The sequence below is a fragment of the Ambystoma mexicanum genome, chromosome 2q (genome assembly GCF_040938575.1).
Source record: "Ambystoma mexicanum isolate Mex_15411 chromosome 2q, UKY_AmexF1_1, whole genome shotgun sequence".
NCBI lineage: Eukaryota > Metazoa > Chordata > Amphibia > Caudata > Ambystomatidae > Ambystoma > Ambystoma mexicanum.
This window is the reverse complement of record NC_090924.1, coordinates 150,467,477-150,492,815: the sequence shown is the minus strand read 5'-3', so window position 1 is coordinate 150,492,815 and position 25,339 is coordinate 150,467,477. Positions and strand designations below refer to the sequence as shown.

Below are 25,339 nucleotides of genomic sequence, written 5' to 3'. Positions count from 1 at the left end.
GATTTTTTGCCAAAACTTGATGCTAAAATGGCGTTGGCATTCGCCTCTGTAACTCTGACCCAAAGTGGAGCCCTTTGTCCCACTTTTGGCGGGCTTCTCCACAGAAGCCCTCCAAAGTGGTGCCACTCTGTCTGGGGTACTTAGGAGGGGTGGAGGGGGATTTAGGCACCCTGGACTGAGTTACCTAGGTAACTCAAGTCGCACTCCGTCCTGATTGGCCCAAGTGGTGAGCCGGCCGGCTCACCACTTAGCATGTTTGAGTGACAGCTAGGCTGGGTGAATGGGGGTTTGCTGCATAAAAGCAGGGCTTTGGGGACTGGAACTTCAGAAGTCGCCACAGGACCTAAGAATCCAACGAGGGACGAGCTGAGCTGATCTGCTACGACGACACCGCCGGTGGAGCCCTGCTGAACCATCTCACCACTTTTCCCGACGACCGAGGAGAACTCTTAACGGAGTGGCTCCTTCCCTTGACTGGTGGGGACAACCAGTTTTCACCTTCTTTCCGCTCTTCGAGGTATCTCGTGGCCGCCTTGCCAGTGCCAAGCACCCCGGCAACCGGAATACCCACCACTTTTTACCCCAACCGCGAAAGTCGGTACAACCCTTTAACCGGAGGACTCCGCGGCTGGTTTCTTCCCGGTCAGTGCAACGACCTTCTTCTTCTGCTCTTCAGCGAGATCTTCTTCTCCCCTGACCGACGTCGAGCCTTGCTGCCACTGCCTGGAACAACTGCCCCCGCTGGAGGATCCTTTCCGTTAAGGTACCGTGTTCCGCCTGGCTTCCCTTGCCACCGACTGTACGGGGTAGTTTTAGCCCCCGGCTTTCGATCCTGGGATTGCCTGGGACACTTTGGCTAAACTTTCTAAGCCTCTCTAACTCTTTTCCGAACTCTTTTGCAAGACTCCTAATCCCTACCAACTGTGTGATCTTGGGCACGTTTTCGCTCTGTCTGCTCTAAGAGTGGGCCCTGCTTAGTGACTTTTGCTCACCTGTGACTTTGTGCTTCTTTGAGCTTACAAAAAGTGTTCTTAACCTTAGAGTGGTGTGTTTATCCTAATTCTGCTTCTTCTCCCTCCCTTCTCTTTACCTACTAGAGTGTCATCTAACGTTAAGCGCGCACCTCTGTTTGAATTATGTGGTGTTAACCTAGAGTTGTCTAGATAGGAATAAGGATTGGGACTGCTTTCCATATAACTGTGTTTGGAGTGTTTTTACTATATTTTGCTAGAGTGTTTTCAACTTATGTGTTCTTGAAAATAAATAACTATATACTTTTGAAACCAAGCTCTGGTCAGTGTTTGCTTGTGCTATTGTGTCTGAGTACATATTGTGTATACTTTGCATACTGCCTAACTCTTCTTGAGGGAAGTCTGACTGCTCAGCCACAGCTACCAGGTAAATCTGGGTGGTGCAGACTGCTACCAAGTGGGTTTACTGCTATACCTGTAGTCTTAAATCTTTTGCAGTGTTCCCTAAGGGAACTGCACAGGCTTCTGCCTAACACTGGTGTACAGCGGTGGGATTTGTATTGAGTATACATTTTATTGTGCTTTAGACACCTTGGTGCAACTAACCACAAAGCTTAGCACTGTAAAAGTAGTCCTCTAACATGTCAGTTATAGAAAGCTATAGTCAAGAGTCCCTTGCAGCCAAAACTGCTGATTGTTTAAGAGTGCTCTGTAAACATAAGGATCTCCTGACTAAGGGCAAGAAAATGGAGCTGATTGAAAGATTGTTAGCTAACCAAAGTCTGGGTGATGGTTCAGAGGAACCTACCACTCCAGCAACTGTAGATGACAGTATTGAAGTTAACATGGAGCAAAATGTTGATGATTCTGAGGAAGAGTCAGAAGAGGAGGGTGAGGCTGTTGTGACTGTCCCCCCTAGGCCTCTGCCTGCTCTACCTGCTGTACCTACTGGACCTTTACCAGGTCCCACATTTAGTCCTCAGTACTTTGAACTGGAGAAAATGAAACTAGAATTGGAGTATAAGAAACTTAATGCTCAAACTGACAAAGAACTAAGGCTAAGGGAAATGGAGCTCAAGTATGACTTAGAAATGAAGAAATTATCTGTTGAGAATGCTTCTCTCTCTGGCTCCTCTAGAAGTTCCAGTCCTAAAAGACCCCGGATGCCTAAAGAATTGGTTGGTATGTATGAGCCTAAGTTGGATGTGTTGGATTGGTTGTCTCTGTTTGAATATAATCATGGGCTCCAGAACATCACAGGAAATGACTTACTCACCTGGTTGTTCTCTAGGCTTCCCCCTGTTGCAACTGATGTGGTAATGGAGATGGGGGAGGAGGATAAGAAGGACTATGAATGTGTGAAGCTAGCTTTATTAGCTAGGTTTGGGAAGACCCCTTCCCAGTATCTTAAGAGGTTTAGGAGCCTCAAAAAGCATGGTGGTACCCCTTGGGCTACCTGGGTGAGTGAAGGGTTGAAAAACTTAGAGGGATGGATTAAGGGTTACAAGGTGAACACTTATGAAGGTATGAAGAATTTGTTTATGTTGGAGACTATTTATGATGCCTGCTCTCCTGAGCTCAGACAACACTTGGCTGATTCCAGAGAATTAGATTCCCGGAAACTAGCTAAGGCTGCTGACTTGTGGGTTGCCAACAGGGCCACTCACAAGGACTCTGGGGTAACTCAGAAGAAGGATGGGGAGAAACAGCCTAGAAAGGACTCCAAAGAGAATTCTAATACTACAAATTCCAAAGAGGGCCCCAAACAAAACTATAAGGGTAAGCCACAAGGGAAACCAAATCAGGCTAGTGTACCTTCTGGTCCCAGACCAGAAGGAGGTCAGAACAAGCCTCCATTCCAGCGAGCCTTTGGCTCATGCTTTGTTTGTAAGGCTACTGACCATGTGAAAGGAGATCCCAGATGTAAGGGTAAACCTTCAGGGGTCCAGCTTGCCTCCTTAGCCTTCGCTCCAGAAGAGGAAGTACATATGGCAAGTGCAAACTTTCTATTACTAGCTGATGAACCCACTGGAGTCTCAGCTAGTGTTTCTTTAGTCTCTCTGGGGTTGTGGGAACAACAGAATTTAGATGTCTATAACTCTATCCCAGATAATACTAAAGAGTATTATAAGGACAGTGTCCAGGTGAATGGTCAGGAGACCCCTGCCATTAGGGACACTGGAGCCAGCATAACTGTGGTGGATGAATCATTTTTCAAGGCAGAGGATGTTGCTAAGGCACCCAAATGCCTCACCAAGTTAGCTGGTGGGCCTGTGCAGATGTGTCCCCAGTTACCAGTTCTCATCCAATGTAATGATATGGCTGTAAAAATATCTGTCAGTGTACAATGTGAAGTGCCAGGTAGGGTTCTGTTGGGTAATGACCTCAAAGCTCTTGGAGTTGTGTCACATACCCCCAGACCACCTAGCAAGAGATTGCAGGAGCTCACAAAACCTGCAAGAGAGAAAACCCTGAGAGGGTTATCTCAGGAGATGATGACAGAAATCACTCCTCTCCCACTGGAGCAACTTACTGCAGTAACAACCAGATCAGGAGCAAAGGGGCAACCCAAGACTCCTAGGAAAAAGCCAGCAGCAAGCACTCCAGTACTTCCAACAAGGACTTCCCCTAGGTTGTCCAAAGTTACACCTGTAACTCCACCTCCAGCTGAGGCTGAGAGGGAGGTACAACCCTGTGTGGTTGAGCTAGACTCTGAGGAAGAGCTAGAAGGAGGCCCAAACCTTATTGGAGATTTGGACCCTGAGGACCATCCTGAGCTGCAGTCTTTACTGGCAGAAGGTGGACCTAGCAGGGCAGCTTTTCGTAAGGGGCAAAGAGAATGTCCAACTCTGGAAGGTCTCCGCCATCAGGCAGCTTCTCAGGCTGATGGGCAAGAGCCTGGGAAGTATAGGTTACACTGGGAAGATGGCCTCTTCTACAGTGAACCGACTGAGTCTGAACCTGGAGACTACAAACGCCTTGTAGTCCCACAAGAGAACAGACAACAGTTCTTACAACTAGCCCATGAGATACCTTTGGCTGGTCACTTGAGTTTCAAGAAGACCAAGGAAAGGCTCTCTCTCTACTTTTATTGGCCAAAGATGGGGGCTGAAGTAGATAGATATTGTAAGAGCTGCCACACCTGCCAGACTTCTGGTAAGGTTGGTTCCAAGAATGTGGCACCTTTAGTGCCTCTCCCAGTTGTGGGAGTCCCATTTGAGAGGGTAGGGATTGACATTGTTGGTCCCCTTGATCCCCCAACCTCCTCAGGCAACAGGTTTATCCTTGTTGTAGTAGACCATGCTACTAGGTACCCTGAGGCAATTCCTATGAGGACTGTTACAGCTCCGGCTGTGGCTAAGGCCCTCCTTGGTATTTTTACCAGGGTTGGGTTTCCTAAGGAGGTAATCTCTGACAGGGGGTCAAACTTTATGTCCCACTACATGAAAGCCATGTGGAAAACCTGTGGAGTTACCTACAAGTTCTCAACCGCATACCACCCTCAGACAAATGGGTTGGTTGAAAGGTTTAACAGAACCATGAAGAGCATGATAGGTGCTTTAGAAGAACCCCTTAAGAAAAAGTGGGACCTTCTACTGCCCTGCCTTCTCTTTGCTTATAGAGAAGTCCCTCAGGAGGGAGTAGGTTATTCTCCCTTTGAGCTTCTCTATGGCCATCCAGTCAGAGGTCCATTGGCCCTGATTAAGGAGGGATTGGAAGGTGCTCCTCCCCTCAAGCCAGTCAGAGTGACTGACTATGTGATAGGTCTCCGGAGGAGAATGTCACACATGATGGCAGAAGCAAGTGACAACTTGAAAGCTGGTCAAGCTCTGGTCAAACATTGGCACGACCAGAAGGCTAACATGGTTGAGTTTACTCAAGACCAGCTAGTTCTAGTTATGCTCCCAACAAGGCAGAGGGCCTTGCAAGACAAATGGATGGGACCCTTCAAGATTGTGGGAAAACTTGGAGAGGTCAACTATCTGGTGGATCTGGGCAGACCCAGGGAAGCTCCTAGAGTCTTCCACACCAACCGACTAAAAGCATACATCTCCAGACCTGATGTAGGAGCCTTGCTTCTGGCTTCAGCTGCAGAGGAAGAAGAGAGTGAATCTCTCTCTGATCTCCTCAGAGGTGTGCCTTTAGATGAAAAAGTTGAAGGAGTCAATCTCTCTTCAGACCTGACACCTGAGCAACAAGAGGAGTGCAAATCTATGTTAAATCAGTTTGCCTCCCTGTTCTCACTGTCACCAGGCTTGACCCCTTGGGGCCAGCATGAGATACTCACTGGTGACTGTCTGCCAGTCAAAAGCAGAGGATACAGAATGTCAGAACATATCAGAACCCACATCAAAGGAGAGGTCAAGAAGATGCTTGATCTCGGGGTAATAGAGCCCTCTACTAGTCCATGGTCTAGCCTAGTTGTGTTAGTACCAAAGGCAGGATCCAAAGACTTGAGATTTTGTGTGGACTATAGAGCTCTAAATGCAGTCACCAAGACTGATGCCCACCCTTTGCCAAGGACAGATGAGTTGGTGGATAAACTTGGTGCAGCCAAGTACCTCAGCACATTTGACCTGACGTCAGGCTATTGGCAAATAGCCCTAACAGACCATGCCAAGGAGAAAACTGCATTTTCAACCCCAGTTGGCTTGTACCAGTTTAAGGTCATGCCTTTTGGATTAAAAAATGCACCTGCCACATTCCAAAGGATGGTGAACCAAGTTCTGGCTGGGATGGAAGATTTCTGCATGGCATACTTGGATGACATTGCAGTCTTCAGCCACTCCTGGGAGGAACATGTGAACCACCTAGGACATGTGTTGCAGGCCCTTGAACAGGCCCATTTGACAATCAAAGCCAGTAAGTGCCAGATTGGTCAAAGTAAAGTGGTCTACCTTGGACATGAGGTAGGAGGTGGAGAAATAAGGCCTTTGCTCAGCAAAATTGAAGCTGTGAAAAATTGGACAACACCAACTACTCAAACCCAAGTGAGAGCCTTCCTAGGCCTCACTGGGTATTACAGGAATTTCATTGAGAACTATGGGACCATAGCTTCTCCACTGAATGTAATCTCCTCTCCCAAATTCCCTAAAAAGGTAAAATGGAATGAGGAGTGCAATCAGGCCTTTGAAAAACTGAAGAGAGCTCTTTGCCAAGCTCCAGTGTTAAGAGCTCCTGACTACCACCAAACTTTCATTGTACAAACTGATGCTTCCAATGTAGGTGTAGGTGCAGTTCTAAGCCAACAGGATGAGAAGGGTAGGGAGCACCCCATTTGCTTCATCAGTAGGAAACTGAAGGATCCTGAGACAAGGTGGGCAACTATCGAAAGAGAATGCTTTGCTATTGTGTGGGCACTGAAGAAGTTTAGGCCATACTTGTATGGTTCTACTTTTGTTATTCAGACTGACCACCAACCCTTGAGATGGTTAATGCAAATGAAAGGGGAAAATCCAAAACTATTGAGATGGTCAATCTGCCTGCAAGGGTTTGATTTCACCATTGAGCACAGGTCAGGGTGTCACCATCAAAATGCTGATGGACTCTCTAGGATGTATATCATCGACTAGAGGTATGAGGTTCATCCAGGAGTGGATTAAATCCTCCTGTCCCTTAGTCTGGGGGGGGCGAGTGTTAGGGAGAATTCTCTGTTTAGGCTGAATTTCCCTACCTAGTGAGTCCCCCAGCAGCTTTGCTGGATTTCTAGGGTTTCCTTTTTTTCTCCTGCCAAGAGTGAGACTCTTTTACCCTCACTCTTGGGCATGTTGAAGTGTGTTTTCTTGGTTAAACCTTGTGTTGAATGGGCTATGGGGTCTTTTACTCCATAGGGCCTCATATATTTTTGTGATGTGGGTTACACAGCACCCTCTGTGCTGTAACCCAGGGGTGTCCTAGGGACTCCCCAACATAGACTCCATACCCTGGGACTGACTACTGTCTCCCAGGACATGTAAAGTCACCAAAGACTTTACTAGTCTTAAATCCTGAACAGAACCAGTACAAACCATCATATTGTGGACGTACTGGCTGCGGCAATTCGATTGCCCCAGGGTCTGTTAGTCGAGGGGGCACGTCTCCGTCCCCACTGATCGAGTTTTGGCTGGTGGCAGTGGAAACTACGTTTTATATTCGACCGCGAATATTTTCCTATGGGATTTCCCATTGTTTTAGGCTAACACATTTAATTATTTATTTACGGTAGCCTTAAACATACCGCCGGTTTATATATTTATTATTATAACTCCGGTTGGGATTTTTTGCCAAAACTTGATGCTAAAATGGCGTTGGCATTCGCCTCTGTAACTCTGACCCAAAGTGGAGCCCTTTGTCCCACTTTTGGCGGGCTTCTCCACAGAAGCCCTCCAAAGTGGTGCCACTCTGTCTGGGGTACTTAGGAGGGGTGGAGGGGGATTTAGGCACCCTGGACTGAGTTACCTAGGTAACTCAAGTCGCACTCCGTCCTGATTGACCCAAGTGGTGAGCCGGCCGGCTCACCACTTAGCATGTTTGAGTGACAGCTAGGCTGGGTGAATGGGGGTTTGCTGCATAAAAGCAGGGCTTTGGGGACTGGAACTTCAGAAGTCGCCACAGGACCTAAGAATCCAACGAGGGACGAGCTGAGCTGATCTGCTACGACGACACCGCCGGTGGAGCCCTGCTGAACCATCTCACCACTTTCCCGACGACCGAGGAGAACTCTTAACGGAGTGGCTCCTTCCCTTGACTGGTGGGGACAACCAGTTTTCACCTTCTTTCCGCTCTTCGAGGTATCTCGTGGCCGCCTTGCCAGTGCCAAGCACCCCAGCAACCGGAATACCCACCACTTTTTACCCCAACCGCGAAAGTCGGTACAACCCTTTAACCGGAGGACTCCGCGGCTGGTTTCTTCCCGGGCAGTGCAACGACCTTCTTCTTCTGCTCTTCAGCGAGATCTTCTTCTCCCCTGACCGACGTCGAGCCTTGCTGCCACTGCCTGGAACAACTGCCCCCGCTGGAGGATCCTTTCCGTTAAGGTACCGTGTTCCGCCTGGCTTCCCTTGCCACCGACTGTACGGGGTAGTTTTAGCCCCCGGCTTTCGATCCTGGGATTGCCTGGGACACTTTGGCTAAACTTTCTAAGCCTCTCTAACTCTTTTCCGAACTCTTTTGCAAGACTCTGAATCCCTACCAACTGTGTGATCTTGGGCACGTTTTCGCTCTGTCTGCTCTAAGAGTGGGCCCTGCTTAGTGACTTTTGCTCACCTGTGACTTTGTGCTTCTTTGAGCTTACAAAAAGTGTTCTTAACCTTAGAGTGGTGTGTTTATCCTAATTCTGCTTCTTCTCCCTCCCTTCTCTTTACCTACTAGAGTGTCATCTAACGTTAAGCGCTCACCTCTGTTTGAATTATGTGGTGTTAACCTAGAGTTGTCTAGATAGGAATAAGGATTGGGACTGCTTTCCATATAACTGTGTTTGGAGTGTTTTTACTATATTTTGCTAGAGTGTTTTCAACTTATGTGTTCTTGAAAATAAATAACTATATACTTTTGAAACCAAGCTCTGGTCAGTGTTTGCTTGTGCTATTGTGTCTGAGTACATATTGTGTATACTTTGCATACTGCCTAACTCTTCTTGAGGGAAGTCTGACTGCTCAGCCACAGCTACCAGGTAAATCTGGGTGGTGCAGACTGCTACCAAGTGGGTTTACTGCTATACCTGTAGTCTTAAATCTTTTGCAGTGTTCCCTAAGGGAACTGCACAGGTTTCTGCCTAACACTGGTGTACAGCGGTGGGATTTGTATTGAGTATACATTTTATTGTGCTTTAGACACCTTGGTGCAACTAACCACAAAGCTTAGCACTGTAAAAGTAGTCCTCTAACATGTCAGTTATAGAAAGCTATAGTCAAGAGTCCCTTGCAGCCAAAACTACTGATTGTTTAAGAGTGCTCTGTAAACATAAGGATCTCCTGACTAAGGGCAAGAAAATGGAGCTGATTGAAAGATTGTTAGCTAACCAAAGTCTGGGTGATGGTTCAGAGGAACCTACCACTCCAGCAACTGTAGATGACAGTATTGAAGTTAACATGGAGCAAAATGTTGATGATTCTGAGGAAGAGTCAGAAGAGGAGGGTGAGGCTGTTGTGACTGTCCCCCCTAGGCCTCTGCCTGCTCTACCTGCTGTACCTACTGGACCTTTACCAGGTCCCACATTTAGTCCTCAGTACTTTGAACTGGAGAAAATGAAACTAGAATTGGAGTATAAGAAACTTAATGCTCAAACTGACAAAGAACTAAGGCTAAGGGAAATGGAGCTCAAGTATGACTTAGAAATGAAGAGATTATCTGTTGAGAATGCTTCTCTCTCTGGCTCCTCTAGAAGTTCCAGTCCTAAAAGACCCCGGATGCCTAAAGAATTGGTTGGTATGTATGAGCCTAAGTTGGATGTGTTGGATTGGTTGTCTCTGTTTGAATATAATCATGGGCTCCAGAACATCACAGGAAATGACTTACTCACCTGGTTGTTCTCTAGGCTTCCCCCTGTTGCAACTGATGTGGTAATGGAGATGGGGGAGGAGGATAAGAAGGACTATGAATGTGTGAAGCTAGCTTTAATAGCTAGGTTTGGGAAGACCCCTTCCCAGTATCTTAAGAGGTTTAGGAGCCTCAAAAAGCATGATGGTACCCCTTGGGCTACCTGGGTGAGTGAAGGGTTGAAAAACTTAGAGGGATGGATTAAGGGTTACAAGGTGAACACTTATGAAGGTATGAAGAATTTGTTTATGTTGGAGACTATTTATGATGCCTGCTCTCCTGAGCTCAGACAACACTTGGCTGATTCCAGAGAATTAGATTCCCGGAAACTAGCTAAGGCTGCTGACTTGTGGGTTGCCAACAGGGCCACTCACAAGGACTCTGGGGTAACTCAGAAGAAGGATGGGGAGAAACAGCCTAGAAAGGACTCCAAAGAGAATTCTAATACTACAAATTCCAAAGAGGGCCCCAAACAAAACTATAAGGGTAAGCCACAAGGGAAACCAAATCAGGCTAGTGTACCTTCTGGTCCCAGACCAGAAGGAGGTCAGAACAAGCCTCCATTCCAGCGAGCCTTTGGCTCATGCTTTGTTTGTAAGGCTACTGACCATGTGAAAGGAGATCCCAGATGTAAGGGTAAACCTTCAGGGGTCCAGCTTGCCTCCTTAGCCTTCGCTCCAGAAGAGGAAGTACATATGGCAAGTGCAAACCTTCTATTACTAGCTGATGAACCCACTGGAGTCTCAGCTAGTGTTTCTTTAGTCTCTCTGGGGTTGTGGGAACAACAGAATTTAGATGTCTATAACTCTATCCCAGATAATACTAAAGAGTATTATAAGGACAGTGTCCAGGTGAATGGTCAGGAGACCCCTGCCATTAGGGACACTGGAGCCAGCATAACTGTGGTGGATGAATCATTTTTCAAGGCAGAGGATGATGCTAAGGCACCCAAATGCCTCACCAAGTTAGCTGGTGGGCCTGTGCAGATGTGTCCCCAGTTACCAGTTCTCATCCAATATAATGATATGGCTGTAAAAATACCTGTCAGTGTACAATGTGAAGTGCCAGGTAGGGTTCTGTTGGGTAATGACCTCAAAGCTCTTGGAGTTGTGTCACATACCCCCAGACCACCTAGCAAGAGATTACAGGAGCTCACAAAACCTGCAAGAGAGAAAACCCTGAGAGGGTTATCTCAGGAGATGATGACAGAAATCACTCCTCTCCCACTGTAGCAACTTACTGCAGTAACAACCAGATCAGGAGCAAAGGGGCAACCCAAGACTCCTAGGAAAAAGCCAGCAGCAAGCACTCCAGTACTTCCAACAAGGACTTCCCCTAGGTTGTCCAAAGTTACACCTGTAACTCCACCTCCAGCTGAGGCTGAGAGGGAGGTACAACCCTGTGTGGTTGAGCTAGACTCTGAGGAAGAGCTAGAAGGAGGCCCAAACCTTATTGGAGATTTGGACCCTGAGGACCATCCTGAGCTGCAGTCTTTACTGGCAGAAGGTGGACCTAGCAGGGCAGCTTTTCGTAAGGGGCAAAGAGAATGTCCAACTCTGGAAGGTCTCCGCCATCAGGCAGCTTCTCAGGCTGATGGGCAAGAGCCTGGGAAGTATAGGTTACACTGGGAAGATGGCCTCTTCTACAGTGAACCGACTGAGTCTGAACCTGGAGACTACAAACGCCTTGTAGTCCCACAAGAGAACAGACAACAGTTCTTACAACTAGCCCATGAGATACCTTTGGCTGGTCACTTGAGTTTCAAGAAGACCAAGGAAAGGCTCTCTCTCTACTTTTATTGGCCAAAGATGGGGGCTGAAGTAGATAGATATTGTAAGAGCTGCCACACCTGCCAGACTTCTGGTAAGGTTGGTTCCAAGAATGTGGCACCTTTAGTGCCTCTCCCAGTTGTGGGAGTCCCATTTGAGAGGGTAGGGATTGACATTGTTGGTCCCCTTGATCCCCCAACCTCCTCAGGCAACAGGTTTATCCTTGTTGTAGTAGACCATGCTACTAGGTACCCTGAGGCAATTCCTATGAGGACTGTTACAGCTCCGGCTGTGGCTAAGGCCCTCCTTGGTATTTTTACCAGGGTTGGGTTTCCTAAGGAGGTAATCTCTGACAGGGGGTCAAACTTTATGTCCCACTACATGAAAGCCATGTGGAAAACCTGTGGAGTTACCTACAAGTTCTCAACCGCATACCACCCTCAGACAAATGGGTTGGTTGAAAGGTTTAACAGAACCATGAAGAGCATGATAGGTGCTTTAGAAGAACCCCTTAAGAAAAAGTGGGACCTTCTACTGCCCTGCCTTCTCTTTGCTTATAGAGAAGTCCCTCAGGAGGGAGTAGGTTATTCTCCCTTTGAGCTTCTCTATGGCCATCCAGTCAGAGGTCCATTGGCCCTGATTAAGGAGGGATTGGAAGGTGCTCCTCCCCTCAAGCCAGTCAGAGTGACTGACTATGTGATAGGTCTCCGGAGGAGAATGTCACACATGATGGCAGAAGCAAGTGACAACTTGAAAGCTGGTCAAGCTCTGGTCAAACATTGGCACGACCAGAAGGCTAACATGGTTGAGTTTACTCAAGACCAGCTAGTTCTAGTTATGCTCCCAACAAGGCAGAGGGCCTTGCAAGACAAATGGATGGGACCCTTCAAGATTGTGGGAAAACTTGGAGAGGTCAACTATCTGATGGATCTGGGCAGACCCAGGGAAGCTCCTAGAGTCTTCCACACCAACCGACTAAAAGCATACATCTCCAGACCTGATGTAGGAGCCTTGCTTCTGGCTTCAGCTGCAGAGGAAGAAGAGAGTGAATCTCTCCCTGATCTCCTCAGAGGTGTGCCTTTAGATGAAAAAGTTGAAGGAGTCAATCTCTCTTCAGACCTGACACCTGAGCAACAAGAGGAGTGCAAATCTATGTTAAATCAGTTTGCCTCCCTGTTCTCACTGTCACCAGGCTTGACCCCTTGGGGCCAGCATGAGATACTCACTGGTGACTGTCTGCCAGTCAAAAGCAGAGGATACAGAATGTCAGAACATATCAGAACCCACATCAAAGGAGAGGTCAAGAAGATGCTTGATCTCGGGGTAATAGAGCCCTCTACTAGTCCATGGTCTAGCCCAGTTGTGTTAGTACCAAAGGCAGGATCCAAAGACTTGACATTTTGTGTGGACTATAGAGCTCTAAATGCAGTCACCAAGACTGATGCCCACCCTTTGCCAAGGACAGATGAGTTGGTGGATAAACTTGGTGCAGCCAAGTACCTCAGCACATTTGACCTGACGTCAGGCTATTGGCAAATAGCCCTAACAGACCATGCCAAGGAGAAAACTGCATTTTCAACCCCAGTTGGCTTGTACCAGTTTAAGGTCATGCCTTTTGGATTAAAAAATGCACCTGCCACATTCCAAAGGATGGTGAACCAAGTTCTGGCTGGGATGGAAGATTTCTGCATGGCATACTTGGATGACATTGCAGTCTTCAGCCACTCCTGGGAGGAACATGTGAACCACCTAGGACATGTGTTGCAGGCCCTTGAACAGGCCCATTTGACAATCAAAGCCAGTAAGTGCCAGATTGGTCAAAGTAAAGTGGTCTACCTTGGACATGAGGTAGGAGGTGGAGAAATAAGGCCTTTGCTCAGCAAAATTGAAGCTGTGCAAAATTGGACAACACCAACTACTCAAACCCAAGTGAGAGCCTTCCTAGGCCTCACTGGGTATTACAGGAATTTCATTGAGAACTATGGGACCATAGCTTCTCCACTGAATGTAATCTCCTCTCCCAAATTCCCTAAAAAGGTAAAATGGAATGAGGAGTGCAATCAGGCCTTTGAAAAACTGAAGAGAGCTCTTTGCCAAGCTCCAGTGTTAAGAGCTCCTGACTACCACCAAACTTTCATTGTACAAACTGATGCTTCCAATGTAGGTGTAGGTGCAGTTCTAAGCCAACTGGATGAGAAGGGTAGGGAGCACCCCATTTGCTTCATCAGTAGGAAACTGAAGGATCCTGAGACAAGGTGGGCAACTATCGAAAGAGAATGCTTTGCTATTGTGTGGGCACTGAAGAAGTTTAGGCCATACTTGTATGGTTCTACTTTTGTTATTCAGACTGACCACCAACCCTTGAGATGGTTAATGCAAATGAAAGGGGAAAATCCAAAACTATTGAGATGGTCAATCTGCCTGCAAGGGTTTGATTTCACCATTGAGCACAGGTCAGGGTGTCACCATCAAAATGCTGATGGACTCTCTAGGATGTATATCATCGACTAGAGGTATGAGGTTCATCCAGGAGTGGATTAAATCCTCCTGTCCCTTAGTCTGGGGGGGGCGAGTGTTAGGGAGAATTCTCTGTTTAGGCTGAATTTCCCTACCTAGTGAGTCCCCCAGCAGCTTTGCTGGATTTCTAGGGTTTCCTTTTTTTCTCCTGCCAAGAGTGAGACTCTTTTACCCTCACTCTTGGGCATGTTGAAGTGTGTTTTCTTGGTTAAACCTTGTGTTGAATGGGCTATGGGGTCTTTTACTCCATAGGGCCTCATATATTTTTGTGATGTGGGTTACACAGCACCCTCTGTGCCGTAACCCAGGGGTGTCCTAGGGACTCCCCAACATAGACTCCATACCCTGGGACTGACTACTGTCTCCCAGGACATGTAAAGTCACCAAAGACTTTACTAGTCTTAAATCCTGAACAGAACCAGTACAAACCATCATATTGTGGACGTACTGGCTGGGGCAATTCGATTGCCCCAGGGTCTGTTAGTCGAGGGGGCACGTCTCCGTCCCCCCTGATCGAGTTTTGGCTGGTGGCAGTGGAAACTACGTTTTATATTCGACCGCGAATATTTTCCTATGGGATTTCCCATTGTTTTAGGCTAACACATTTAATTATTTATTTACGGTAGCCTTAAACATACCGCCGGTTTATATATTTATTATTATAACTCCGGTTGGGATTTTTTGCCAAAACTTGATGCTAAAATGGCGTTGGCATCCGCCTCTGTAACTCTGACCCAAAGTGGAGCCCTTTGTCCCACTTTTGGCGGGCTTCTCCACAGAAGCCCTCCAAAGTGGTGCCACTCTGTCTGGGGTACTTAGGAGGGGTGGAGGGGGATTTAGGCACCCTGGACTGAGTTACCTAGGTAACTCAAGTCGCACTCCTTCCTGATTGGCCCAAGTGGTGAGCCGGCCGGCTCACCACTTAGCATGTTTGAGTGACAGCTAGGCTGGGTGAATGGGGGTTTGCTGCATAAAAGCAGGGCTTTGGGGACTGGAACTTCAGAAGTCGCCACAGGACCTAAGAATCCAACGAGGGACGAGCTGAGCTGATCTGCTACGACGACACCGCCGGTGGAGCCCTGCTGAACCATCTCACCACTTTTCCCGACGACCGAGGAGAACTCTTAACGGAGTGGCTCCTTCCCTTGACTGGTGGGGACAACCAGTTTTCACCTTCTTTCCGCTCTTCGAGGTATCTCGTGGCCGCCTTGCCAGTGCCAAGCACCCCGGCAACCGGAATACCCACCACTTTTTACCCCAACCGCGAAAGTCGGTACAACCCTTTAACCGGAGGACTCCGCGGCTGGTTTCTTCCCGGGCAGTGCAACGACCTTCTTCTTCTGCTCTTCAGCGAGATCTTCTTCTCCCCTGACCGACGTCGAGCCTTGCTGCCACTGCCTGGAACAACTGCCCCCGCTGGAGGATCCTTTCCGTTAAGGTACCGTGTTCCACCTGGCTTCCCTTGCCACCGACTGTACGGGGTAGTTTTAGCCCCCGGCTTTCGATCCTGGGATTGCCTGGGACACTTTGGCTAAACTTTCTAAGCCTCTCTAACTCTTTTCCGAACTCTTTTGCAAGACTCTGAATCCCTACCAACTGTGTGATCTTGGGCACGTTTTCGCTCTGTCTGCTCTAAGAGTGGGCCCTGCTTAGTGACTTTTGCTCACCTGTGACTTTGTGCTTCTTTGAGCTTACAAAAAGTGTTCTTAACCTTAGAGTGGTGTGTTTATCCTAATTCTGCTTCTTCTCCCTCCCTTCTCTTTACCTACTAGAGTGTCATCTAACGTTAAGCGCTCACCTCTGTTTGAATTATGTGGTGTTAACCTAGAGTTGTCTAGATAGGAATAAGGATTGGGACAGCTTTCCATATAACTGTGTTTGGAGTGTTTTTACTATATTTTGCTAGAGTGTTTTCAACTTATGTGTTCTTGAAAATAAATAACTATATACTTTTGAAACCAAGCTCTGGTCAGTGTTTGCTTGTGCTATTATGTCTGAGTACATATTGTGTATACTTTGCATACTGCCTAACTCTTCTTGAGGGAAGTCTGACTGCTCAGCCACAGCTACCAGGTAAATCTGGGTGGTGTTGACTGCTACCAAGTGGGTTTACTGCTATACCTGTAGTCTTAAATCTTTTGCAGTGTTCCCTAAGGGAACTGCACAGATTTCTGCCTAACAAGGGTATAATCACCCTTCTGTTAAAAACAGAGAAAGACCCACTTGACTGTGCATCGTAAAGACCAATCTCTCTCCTCAAAGTTGACACGAAAATCTTTTCCAAAATTCTGGTGGATAAATTGCTGCCATTCCTCCTGGCAATAATATATGTAGATCAGTAAGGGTTCATCCTGGGGAGGAGTACAACCCTTAATCTGCAGAGGCTTTTTGGAGTGCTGTCCCAGGTGGATCCCACAGTGCAAGCAATAGCTGTGCTGCTGGACATGGAGAAAGCTTTCGATTCTGTGCCATGGTATTATCTGTTCGCAGTACTTAGTAAAATTGGGATCCCTCTTACTTTCTTTCTGGTGTCAAAATGTTGAACTCTGATGTGACGACTAGAATTGGATTGTTTGGAAAATTCTTTGAGGCATTCGGGCTGGGGCGGGGAACAAGACAGGGGTGCCCACTATCCTCACTTTTATTTGCCATAGCACTGGAGCCCTTAGAGGTGAGACTGAGACAACTTCATGTGCAACGGGGGCTGGCGCTTGGAGGTGCACGTGAACTAGTTTTTCTATATGCGGATGACATTATTTTGGATATTAAAAACCCAGATAGCAATTTAAATCCCTTCACCCAATAAGTTGAAGCGTTTCATATATCAGGGCTGAAAGTAAATTGGTCCAAATTAATTATGTTCCCGCTAAATGAGAGCTCTCGAAGACCAGTGGGAAGTGAGGGGTTCAGATGGGAGTAGGAATCGGTAAAATATCTGGACGTGTACTTAGGTAGATCTAGAACGCAGCTCTTTCAGAATAACTTTGGCATTTGGATGCAGGAGCTTAGAAACCAAATAGATTGTTGGGGTTCTTATCCAATATCGCTCCTTGGGAAGGTAGCGATTGCTAAAATGATCATCTTAGCTAAATTGCTGTACCTGTTTCTTAACGTCCCAATATGGCCATGGCCCCAATTCTTTGCAGAGCTGAAGTTGTTACTGATTAAGCTATTATGGAGCCCAAAAATGTCCAGGTTAAGGTGGCACTACATAGTCAGATCATGGGAAAAGGGTGGCGTTGGACTACCGGACTTAGAGTTATACTACTTGGCAGCGCAAGTGTCCTTTGTCTCCTATTGGATGTGCAATTCTGGACAATCCCCACACGTAAAGTTAGAAAGGAGGGCGGCTTTCCCATACTTGTTGCAACGTTCCCTGCTCTCACGTAAGATAAATGACAAATGCCTTTTTGATCCGGCGGCGTACACTGTGCATGCATGGAAGAGGTTATGCTGCAGGCTACAAACCCCTTGCCCATATACCCCAGTACTTAGTGTCTGGAATATCCAAGCACTAACCCCTACATGCGATAAAAAGGTTAGTGGAAACTGGGCAGGACAAGGGATCAAAAGATGGCAGACGTTTACCCAGAGGGGTTATTTGTTACATTGCAACAGGTGCAAGGGAAGCTTGGGGATACATTTGGGTTAGTGTTCGAATTCCACAGACTCTGCAAGGCATTTAAGGCATGGCCACCATCAATCCCGGTGGAACCTGGGTCGTTCCCTCTTATAACTTATATAGTTAACTCAGCAAACTGCAGGAACGTAGTGGCAACAATATATGCCATGGCCCAAAAGTATGCACCTGGGGAAGAATTGGCATGCAGGGCAAAATGGGAAAGGGATATTGGCAAGGCGGTGGCAGATGCTGAGTGGAAATCCATGTGTGAGCAATATAAGAAAGTCACAATTAATTCTCAAATTAAACTGATTCAACTTAAAATCCTGCAAAGAGTGTACCTAACTCCAGCTGTCCAGGCAAAGTTTGACAGTGGGAGCAATGGTAGATGTCTCTGGTGCGGTAAAGACAGCGCTGATTTCATTCATCTATCGTGGAACTGTACGCATTTGTTGACCTTCTGGATGCAGGTGGTGGAGGTAATAGAGGGCATGGTTGATTGAAAAGTTCTACTGACCGTTCAGACCTGCATGTTTGGGCTTGTGCAGGGCATATCGAAGAGCGGGAGGAAATTACTATCACTATGTATGGTCCTGGTAAAAAGGTGTATTTTAATGCTGTGGTCGAGTCCTGTGGCACCAACGCTGTTCAGGTGGTTAAGAGACTTGGCCTGGTGTTGCGATATAGAGCAAGAGTACTGCAGAACATTACCTATGGGCTCTCGTCCTGTAGACATTTGGGGACTGTGCGGGATATGCTCTCTGCTAGGGAAGAGGTTGTCTAATGGAGGAAGCGATCGGAGAAGGGACTATGTTTGGTAAGCGTGCCTTGGGATGTGGAAGGAGCTAGAGCCAACTTAAACAATGTGGTGCTGTAAAGTGGGGACGGGAAGGCCTCTGAATTGTTATCACTGCTGACAGAAATATGTAACCCAAGTTGTACATCTTTATGCCAAAATGACTGCACTGAAGTTAAGTGTTGTAATCATGAACCTATTTAAAAAAGGGAATTGTGAGACAGGCGTTTGCGGCCGGCAAAGGGGAACGCTGTGTAAACTGGTGATTGTGAATAAACACACCCATGCCATAGGATAACAAAGTAACCTAGCACGACATGATCGCCCTTCGGAAGTCTTTGTTTAAAGTTGGCAAGTGCTGTGGAAGGTCTAAGCCCGGATGAGGGGGACCTAACTAAAAGGTGGTTGTTTAAAAAAACATTGTGACTTTTTGAATATTACAAATAAGGAACTTGATTGAAAGACTACAGTCAACCAGACTAAGGGACGTCGAAAGAAAAGTGTGAAGAAGCTAAGTGAACAACATTGTGATGACAAGTATGAACCCGACTAAGGAATGTCCACAGTGAATGGTTGGTCTGAGCCTGATTGAGGGAGGCTAACCACTAAGAAGAGGATCAGAGCCCAGCTGAGGGGGTTCCAAGGGTGAAGAGTAATCACCCTACTTGAAAATGATCGAAGGAACTGTTTGTTTTGTTGTTTGGGCATCTCAGGCCCTGTGAAGCAAGAGACTTTGCACTAAAGAGACTTGGGCACAGAAGGCCCTGATATAGAGAAAAGGAACTGTGAGCTTGTGCTGGAGAGGCCAGGAGTGTGCGGTGCTCGAGAGTCCCACCTTGTCCCGTGCTTCTTTAACATCCTGACTTATTTTGTGAACACTTCTTTCTTTTCTGGTGAATATTATCCCACACTCTTTTGTAGCATAGCGGTAAGGATTGGCAAAAGGTTTTTTAGTATATGCCCTTTTTCATTTGACTAGACTCTACTAGGACTGTATCATTATTATTTTAATGGTCGTAGCTTGCTCCCATCTTAGATTTAGCTTTAGATCAGGCGTTTATCTCACCCATTTTACAGTTTAATTAACACCCTTGAACTGTGATCACTTGTGTCTGTCTAGCTTTGATACCATGCCTTTCTTACAGTGCTCACATGGACATAGTTTCATGAATATTGGTGATCAGCATGGGTGTAATGTAATGTTTCCCTCTTTCCCTTCTTGCCCACCAGCAATTCAAAGAAGATATGCTGAGGTTTGATAGGTAGAAGAAAGATGGGTGTCTCGGTCCATGGTGAGAAAGACAACACACACCACATTGAACACTCCATTTTGCATTTTACACTCTGAAGCGTTTTATGACATGATTTATAAATCCTTAGTTATACCACCAAAACCATTGCTTATTCTACACGTAGAATATAAATGGCAATTATTCCAATATGAGTCAAACATTTCTTTCTCGCCTATTGTAAAACATGTTCTGTGAAATATAACTACATACATTTTACCTTGCTGCAAGTGATTCAGAAAGGAACCATCTTGTGAAGTTTAATGTGGTAGGCCATGCATGATACATTCAAGAAAGAAAATATAGAACCTTCCCTACCATGAATTTTGACCCGTGCAGATGTTTGCTGGTCTCCACTGTCGCAGATGTAAGTGCCCGAGTCTTCTGGGTTGGTGTGGTGAATAAGCAGCTCTGCCACAGTGCCCTCCTGCCTGATCTCATACTTGGTACTAGCTAGGAGCTCAGTTACCCCTTTCCTCCATACCAAGCGAGCTCCAGGCTTGGTGACCTCACAGGTCAAAAGCACCTCGCTGCCTTCCTCCCCCTCAGCATTTTGAAGATCTTGCTTAAAGCGGACTGGGAGTGCTGCAAGACAAAACAGAAGTGATCACATTTGGTAAAGACAGTACAGAAGTTATGTTTGTGTGAAACATGGACAACAGGATGGCATTTCTTGGGCGTTTTCTTTCAATATTATGTTGTGCATGCAGAGAAAGGGGCTCAGAATTGTGCAGGGTGTGAGGTTGAGGAGCCAGACGGTGGCATGGCCATGTGCGTACCCACGGTAGTGATGTACTGCAAAGTGCTTCTTACTGCTACAACAAGCTCTGGTCCCGTTTCTGTTCTGTGGGATGCCCCAAAAGTATAGCGGTAAGGGGACAGACGCAAGAGTACTTGTTTTTCTGTGGGGAGCTTGATGTAAAAGGCAATGGAATATAACTCTATACCCATTCAGACTATTAAGTAAACTTTAAGGAATGGAAGGCATATTCACGCACAAGATGGTTCAAGTAGCTAATGGCCCTTTTAGTTTTTTGGACCTTTTCAATCGGCTGCAGCCAAATCGTCAGCATTCCTTTCATTCACCCTTCTAGGTTTAAGATATGTAATATGCCGGTAATACTGTTCACTTCGTGAGGTCTAGTTGCCAATGAGATACACATATCAAATTGAGATAAAGACAAGCTGATGACAAAGAAACAGACTTGGAGTTAGAACCCTTTTTGAAGGCTTGAAAGGAATTTTACTGGAAAAACACTGAAGAATGTCCTTTCCACCTACCAGTCACTTTGACGTGGGCTGTGCTCTTTTGGTCTCCTGTATCGCATGTGTAGTCTCCAGTGTCTTCAACCTTCACGTCAATGATGTGCAGCTCCACCACCGAGGCCAGCTGCTTAAACTCATACTTTTCACTCGGCTGTAGAACGAGGTCTCCTTTTGTCCATTTCACTGGGGCGTCTGCCTTGGTGAGCTCACAGTGAAGCTTAGCTTTGCCACCCTCTTTGACAGACTCATTGCGTAGCCCACGCTTGAAAACGACTGGCACTGCTGAAAAGCAGAATTGATACCCCGTGAGTACTTAAACAATAGTTGGTTCAGATTCTATTTCTCACATGTCTTTCATGTATCTTAGTGTTTGAGAAAAAAGAAAGATGTACACATACATTTGTTCCTGGGTTGTGGGCTATCCTGGGCCATTTGCATTTTATTTGATTGAAAAACATAAAAAGACACATTTTCTGGTACAAAAAGTAACAACGATGACAAGAGCCATGGAATTGAAGATGGGTTCATTTGGAACTGGATGCATGCTATGGGAGGGTGCTTATCCTAATGAATCAATATGATCTGTATGAAGTTATCTAGTAGTTATTTCATATATTGTATGGATGATCTGGAACAAAATGATTGCGTTTTTCTCCTTTTGTGTCTTCCTATGTTAGTCAAGGAGGGTGAATATGGGACTGTTTTACAATGTTGTTATTGACTGTTAGTGTTGCATAGGACTTATGAGCTTCTATTAATCAGCGTTTGGTTGCTTACTCTTACCTTTGTGGTGCATTTGATTGAAAACAATACAAAGTTTGAAACAAGAAAATTGAAGGAAAAAATAGTCTTTTAAAACAAAGTTTCCAAAATTATGATAGAACGTTTAGGAGGGTTAAGTGGACAGATCTACAATTTCTTTCAAATTGTCGTTCATGCCCTTGAATAGAGACACTTGGGATTCCATGGGGAGTTTCAATAGGAATATGCTCATAAAATGAACCATTTGAATTTCGCATTTCTGTCACCTGGACATATTATGCTCATTAATCAATATCAATTGCTTTAAAGAACCCTGCAGAGGGACTGCTCCACTCACTGATGTTTTTTTAGAGACAACGTTTCTGAATGAAGCGCTCACCTTTCTGTCCAATAAATACAAATATATAAAAAGGTACACTGTACCTGGCATTTCATGTTTGATGCTTTCTCTATTAAGAGGAAAGGTTATTGGTCTGTTATTCCTCATTTCCCAAATGTGGAAACCTGATGATCTTTCATACATATAATTTGACCTTTCGGGCTAGAGACATTTGTGCCTAATATTGTATGTTTAGCTCTATACTCAAGTTAATATGGTAAGAGAAAGACCTAGCATTGGGATGTTTATACCTGCAAAGTACTCTGGTAAATGTACCTGTCTCAGAGGACAGGGGATTATACCTGTTGGTCAATATAACAGAACCCTCATCCATTAACCGCAATATCTCTGTCTTGACTCAAGGTAAGAAATTGACAGTGACAACTTTCATAGTTTACTCTTGCTATTCAGAAGACTCGAGGCCACACATGTATCTTACAGGATACATTTGCTAGATGTATATTAAGTGACAACTGGGTTCCAAATACATGAAAAGAACATCTTTTGGTTCACATGAATACCAACATTGAAAACCCCTATTTTTGGTTAATCCTTTTTACCAAAGCAATGTTCCACTGATAGCCTTCACCAGAAAAAATTTGAATATTAACAACAGCCTACATATCAGAATAACGGCATCATTCATGCCCCCATTTGGATTTACCAAAAAAAATATTTAAAAGAAACTTCACTTAAAGGGATGCTACACTTTCAATGCAAAACCTAATGAAATCCATCACTTATGGATAGTAACAAAACCATTCCTTGCCCCTGACCTGCACGGCCTATGACATCACACATGCAGACATAGATGACATGACAAACGGCAGCATTGACAACGTCACTGATGATGACCACTGACATCATCAAATATGGTCATACTGCATGGGTATTAGGCAAATGAATGATCTGCAACCAAGCTCTATACCCATATCACACACAGCACAAACTTTGATGGATGTCACGAACAATACATCCCAGGAGGAGACAAGGGGACACACGTTATGGCTGAGTTAAGGAAAAAAACAGAAGATAGGCCTTCTCTGTATATGCTCCAAGAATCTGGAACCTCCTCCCCATCAACGTCCAACTCGCCCCCTTGCTTCTACAGTTGAGCAATGAGCTGAATACCCTCCTCTTCAAGGAATGCTTCATCCCTAAAACTTCGGTCCATACACTGTCCACTCCTCACCATACCTGACACTAGGTGATTTGATACCACTGTTTCCTCCCCTGGTTACTTGTAGATCAGTGCTGACAACTGCCCTCCCTCTGCTGTTGTTCGATCCCCACTCTGGTTACCGAAGCTAGGTCCACGCACAATAAATACCTTAATAATAATAATATGTTGCTAACCACAACTGGTGAATTACAGTCATTCTCAGATTTTGCATTGTAACCAAAAAAGGCCCTCCAACTGTAGCTTTTTCCCTGGGAATTTGTAAAGGTTTTCTTGTAACATATGTGACGAATATGGACAATTCATCCCTTCTCCCTAGAGAAGAGCCACACCTTCTGAGGCTAGTGAGGTTAGCCCGCTACGCAAGACCCTCCCAAGGGGTCTGGGCACGCGGCACCTCACTGGGAGTGACTCCCCTCTTGGGGACAAGGACTCCCATTCCAGAGTGGAATTTCTAGCCAAAACTATCTTTTCTGCATAGATGGATGTGGAAAAGCCGTTAATATCTCCTGCAGCGACTATTTTCCATAAAGATGCTTCTTTTCATGTATTGGCTACAGGCAATGCTGAACACAGCCTGAACACCACAGACAGCAAAGAACGTCACTGTTCTGTTTATTCCTGTGACAGGTATAAGAGAGGACTTTCCTATGGAGGAAAGAGAACCGCTATGCATCGTTGATGTCCTGGAATGGAGCAGCCACACAGGGCCACAGAGCCTATGGCAGCAGGATGGTGAGTAAGCTGCGACCCAAACGCCTGAAGGGTGGCATTCTACACGACAGTGGAACCGAGGTCAGAGAAGGAGCAGTCTCATCTGGTGGAGTGACCATGATTGAGTTGTGGTGGGACGGGAGGCCTGTAATTGAATTCACGTAGCCTCCGTCCACCCTGCTATTAAGAGGCTCTCACCCTGTTTGGATGCTGGTGCGGACTAAGATAAAGGACTAACCGGAGCTGAACCCCTCCACTTTGTGGTGACAGCCAGTATCCCCGGCCATCTGGCCCCCCAAAATCTGTCAGCTGGTATCCCTGGCCATCTGGGCCCCCAAAATCTGTCTGTTTTGACTACCCTGCGCTCGCCATTTGACTCCCTTTGCCGAGGTTTAGCGAACTCATTAGCAACAGCGCTGGGGAACTCCCCCCCTACATCCTCTTGCTACCTGGTTCCACCTTAGGATACACTGGCCCGGCCCTGGCTACTGCACCAAGCACGGTCTCTCATGTTGGCCATCCTATGCGCACTGAAGCTTCTAGTCTCTTGGGTTTAGTGGACAAGGTGGACAAGGCGTCCATTGCCACCATTGCCACCATTGCCACCATTGCCACCATTGTCAAACCCGTTACCAGCTCTGTGGGTTCTTCCAGCAGCACTGTGAGCAAGGATCACCATTCCATAAGCCCTGGGACCAGCTCCTCTCCACATCTAACCCCATCTGGGAAAGTCTAATCCAACCGATACCATGGCTGCCTATGGCGCCAACTCGTTCACCACTGGGCCTACTAAGGGTGTTCGTTCTAAGGGTTGCAAATGTGAACTGGTGCTGATTGAGCTGATAGCCAATAGTAAATTGCTCTTGGGAGTAGCTGAAAAACATTGGAGGGGAGAAGCAATGCTAAAGGGGAATCTCTTACTGTCTGTCAGGACTCCGTCGTCTTACGTTTGGAGCACGCCACGGACATGGACTGTGTGAACTCAGTAACGTCCAAGAAACACGTTGTCCCCTATAATAGGGTTCCGTTGAAAATGCCCCATCTTAATGCCTCTAGAGAATCCAGAAACCTCCTCCAAGGACGCCCCAGAGCATCCTATCATAAGTCTACGCCCTCCTCAATTGCAGGGCAGCCACTCTGTTGTCCAAATGATCCAAGCGTGAAAGCCCCAGTAGTATACAACCCCTATTGCAGGGGGAGCACCTCTAAGCAATATGGTATGGGTGGATCCGGCCCTGCTTAGTCTACCTCCATGGGGTCCCAAAACTGGTAGAGAGTATGAATGAACCAAAGGACGCTCTACTGAACAAGTGTCTGCACTGGCTGCGGACCACAAAAAGTTGTACCTTTGTCACAAGAGAATCCATGTGCCAGATTGCGAAATAATGGTTTGAGCCCCTATGACACTGTGAAACTGGCATTCTGGAACTGAAGAGTGGCTAAAGGGGTCTTGGGAAGTTAGCGGTGGGATGGTTGCCTAAACAAGGGCGGAATCTCAAGGAGCCAGTATCTCCAGCAAGGCCCGGATGGCCATTCTGAAGTATCTGATACTACCCG

At 46.3% G+C, this 25,339-nt stretch overlaps 1 protein-coding gene across 12 annotated transcripts in view; it reads right to left on the bottom strand.

Annotated features, from left to right (window-relative positions):
- The window catches only part of OBSCN (obscurin, cytoskeletal calmodulin and titin-interacting RhoGEF), a 3,169,051-nt gene that overhangs the window by 1,923,856 nt on the left and 1,219,856 nt on the right, over positions 1-25,339 (bottom strand). For all 12 annotated transcript variants that reach the window (XM_069647058.1, XM_069647065.1, XM_069647061.1 and 9 more), the window contains 2 exons: positions 20,763-21,029; positions 19,800-20,066 (listed from right to left, as the gene is read on the bottom strand). In XM_069647058.1, coding sequence (XP_069503159.1) covers positions 19,800-20,066; positions 20,763-21,029 — 534 coding nt within the window. The remainder of the gene's footprint in view (positions 1-19,799; positions 20,067-20,762; positions 21,030-25,339) is intronic.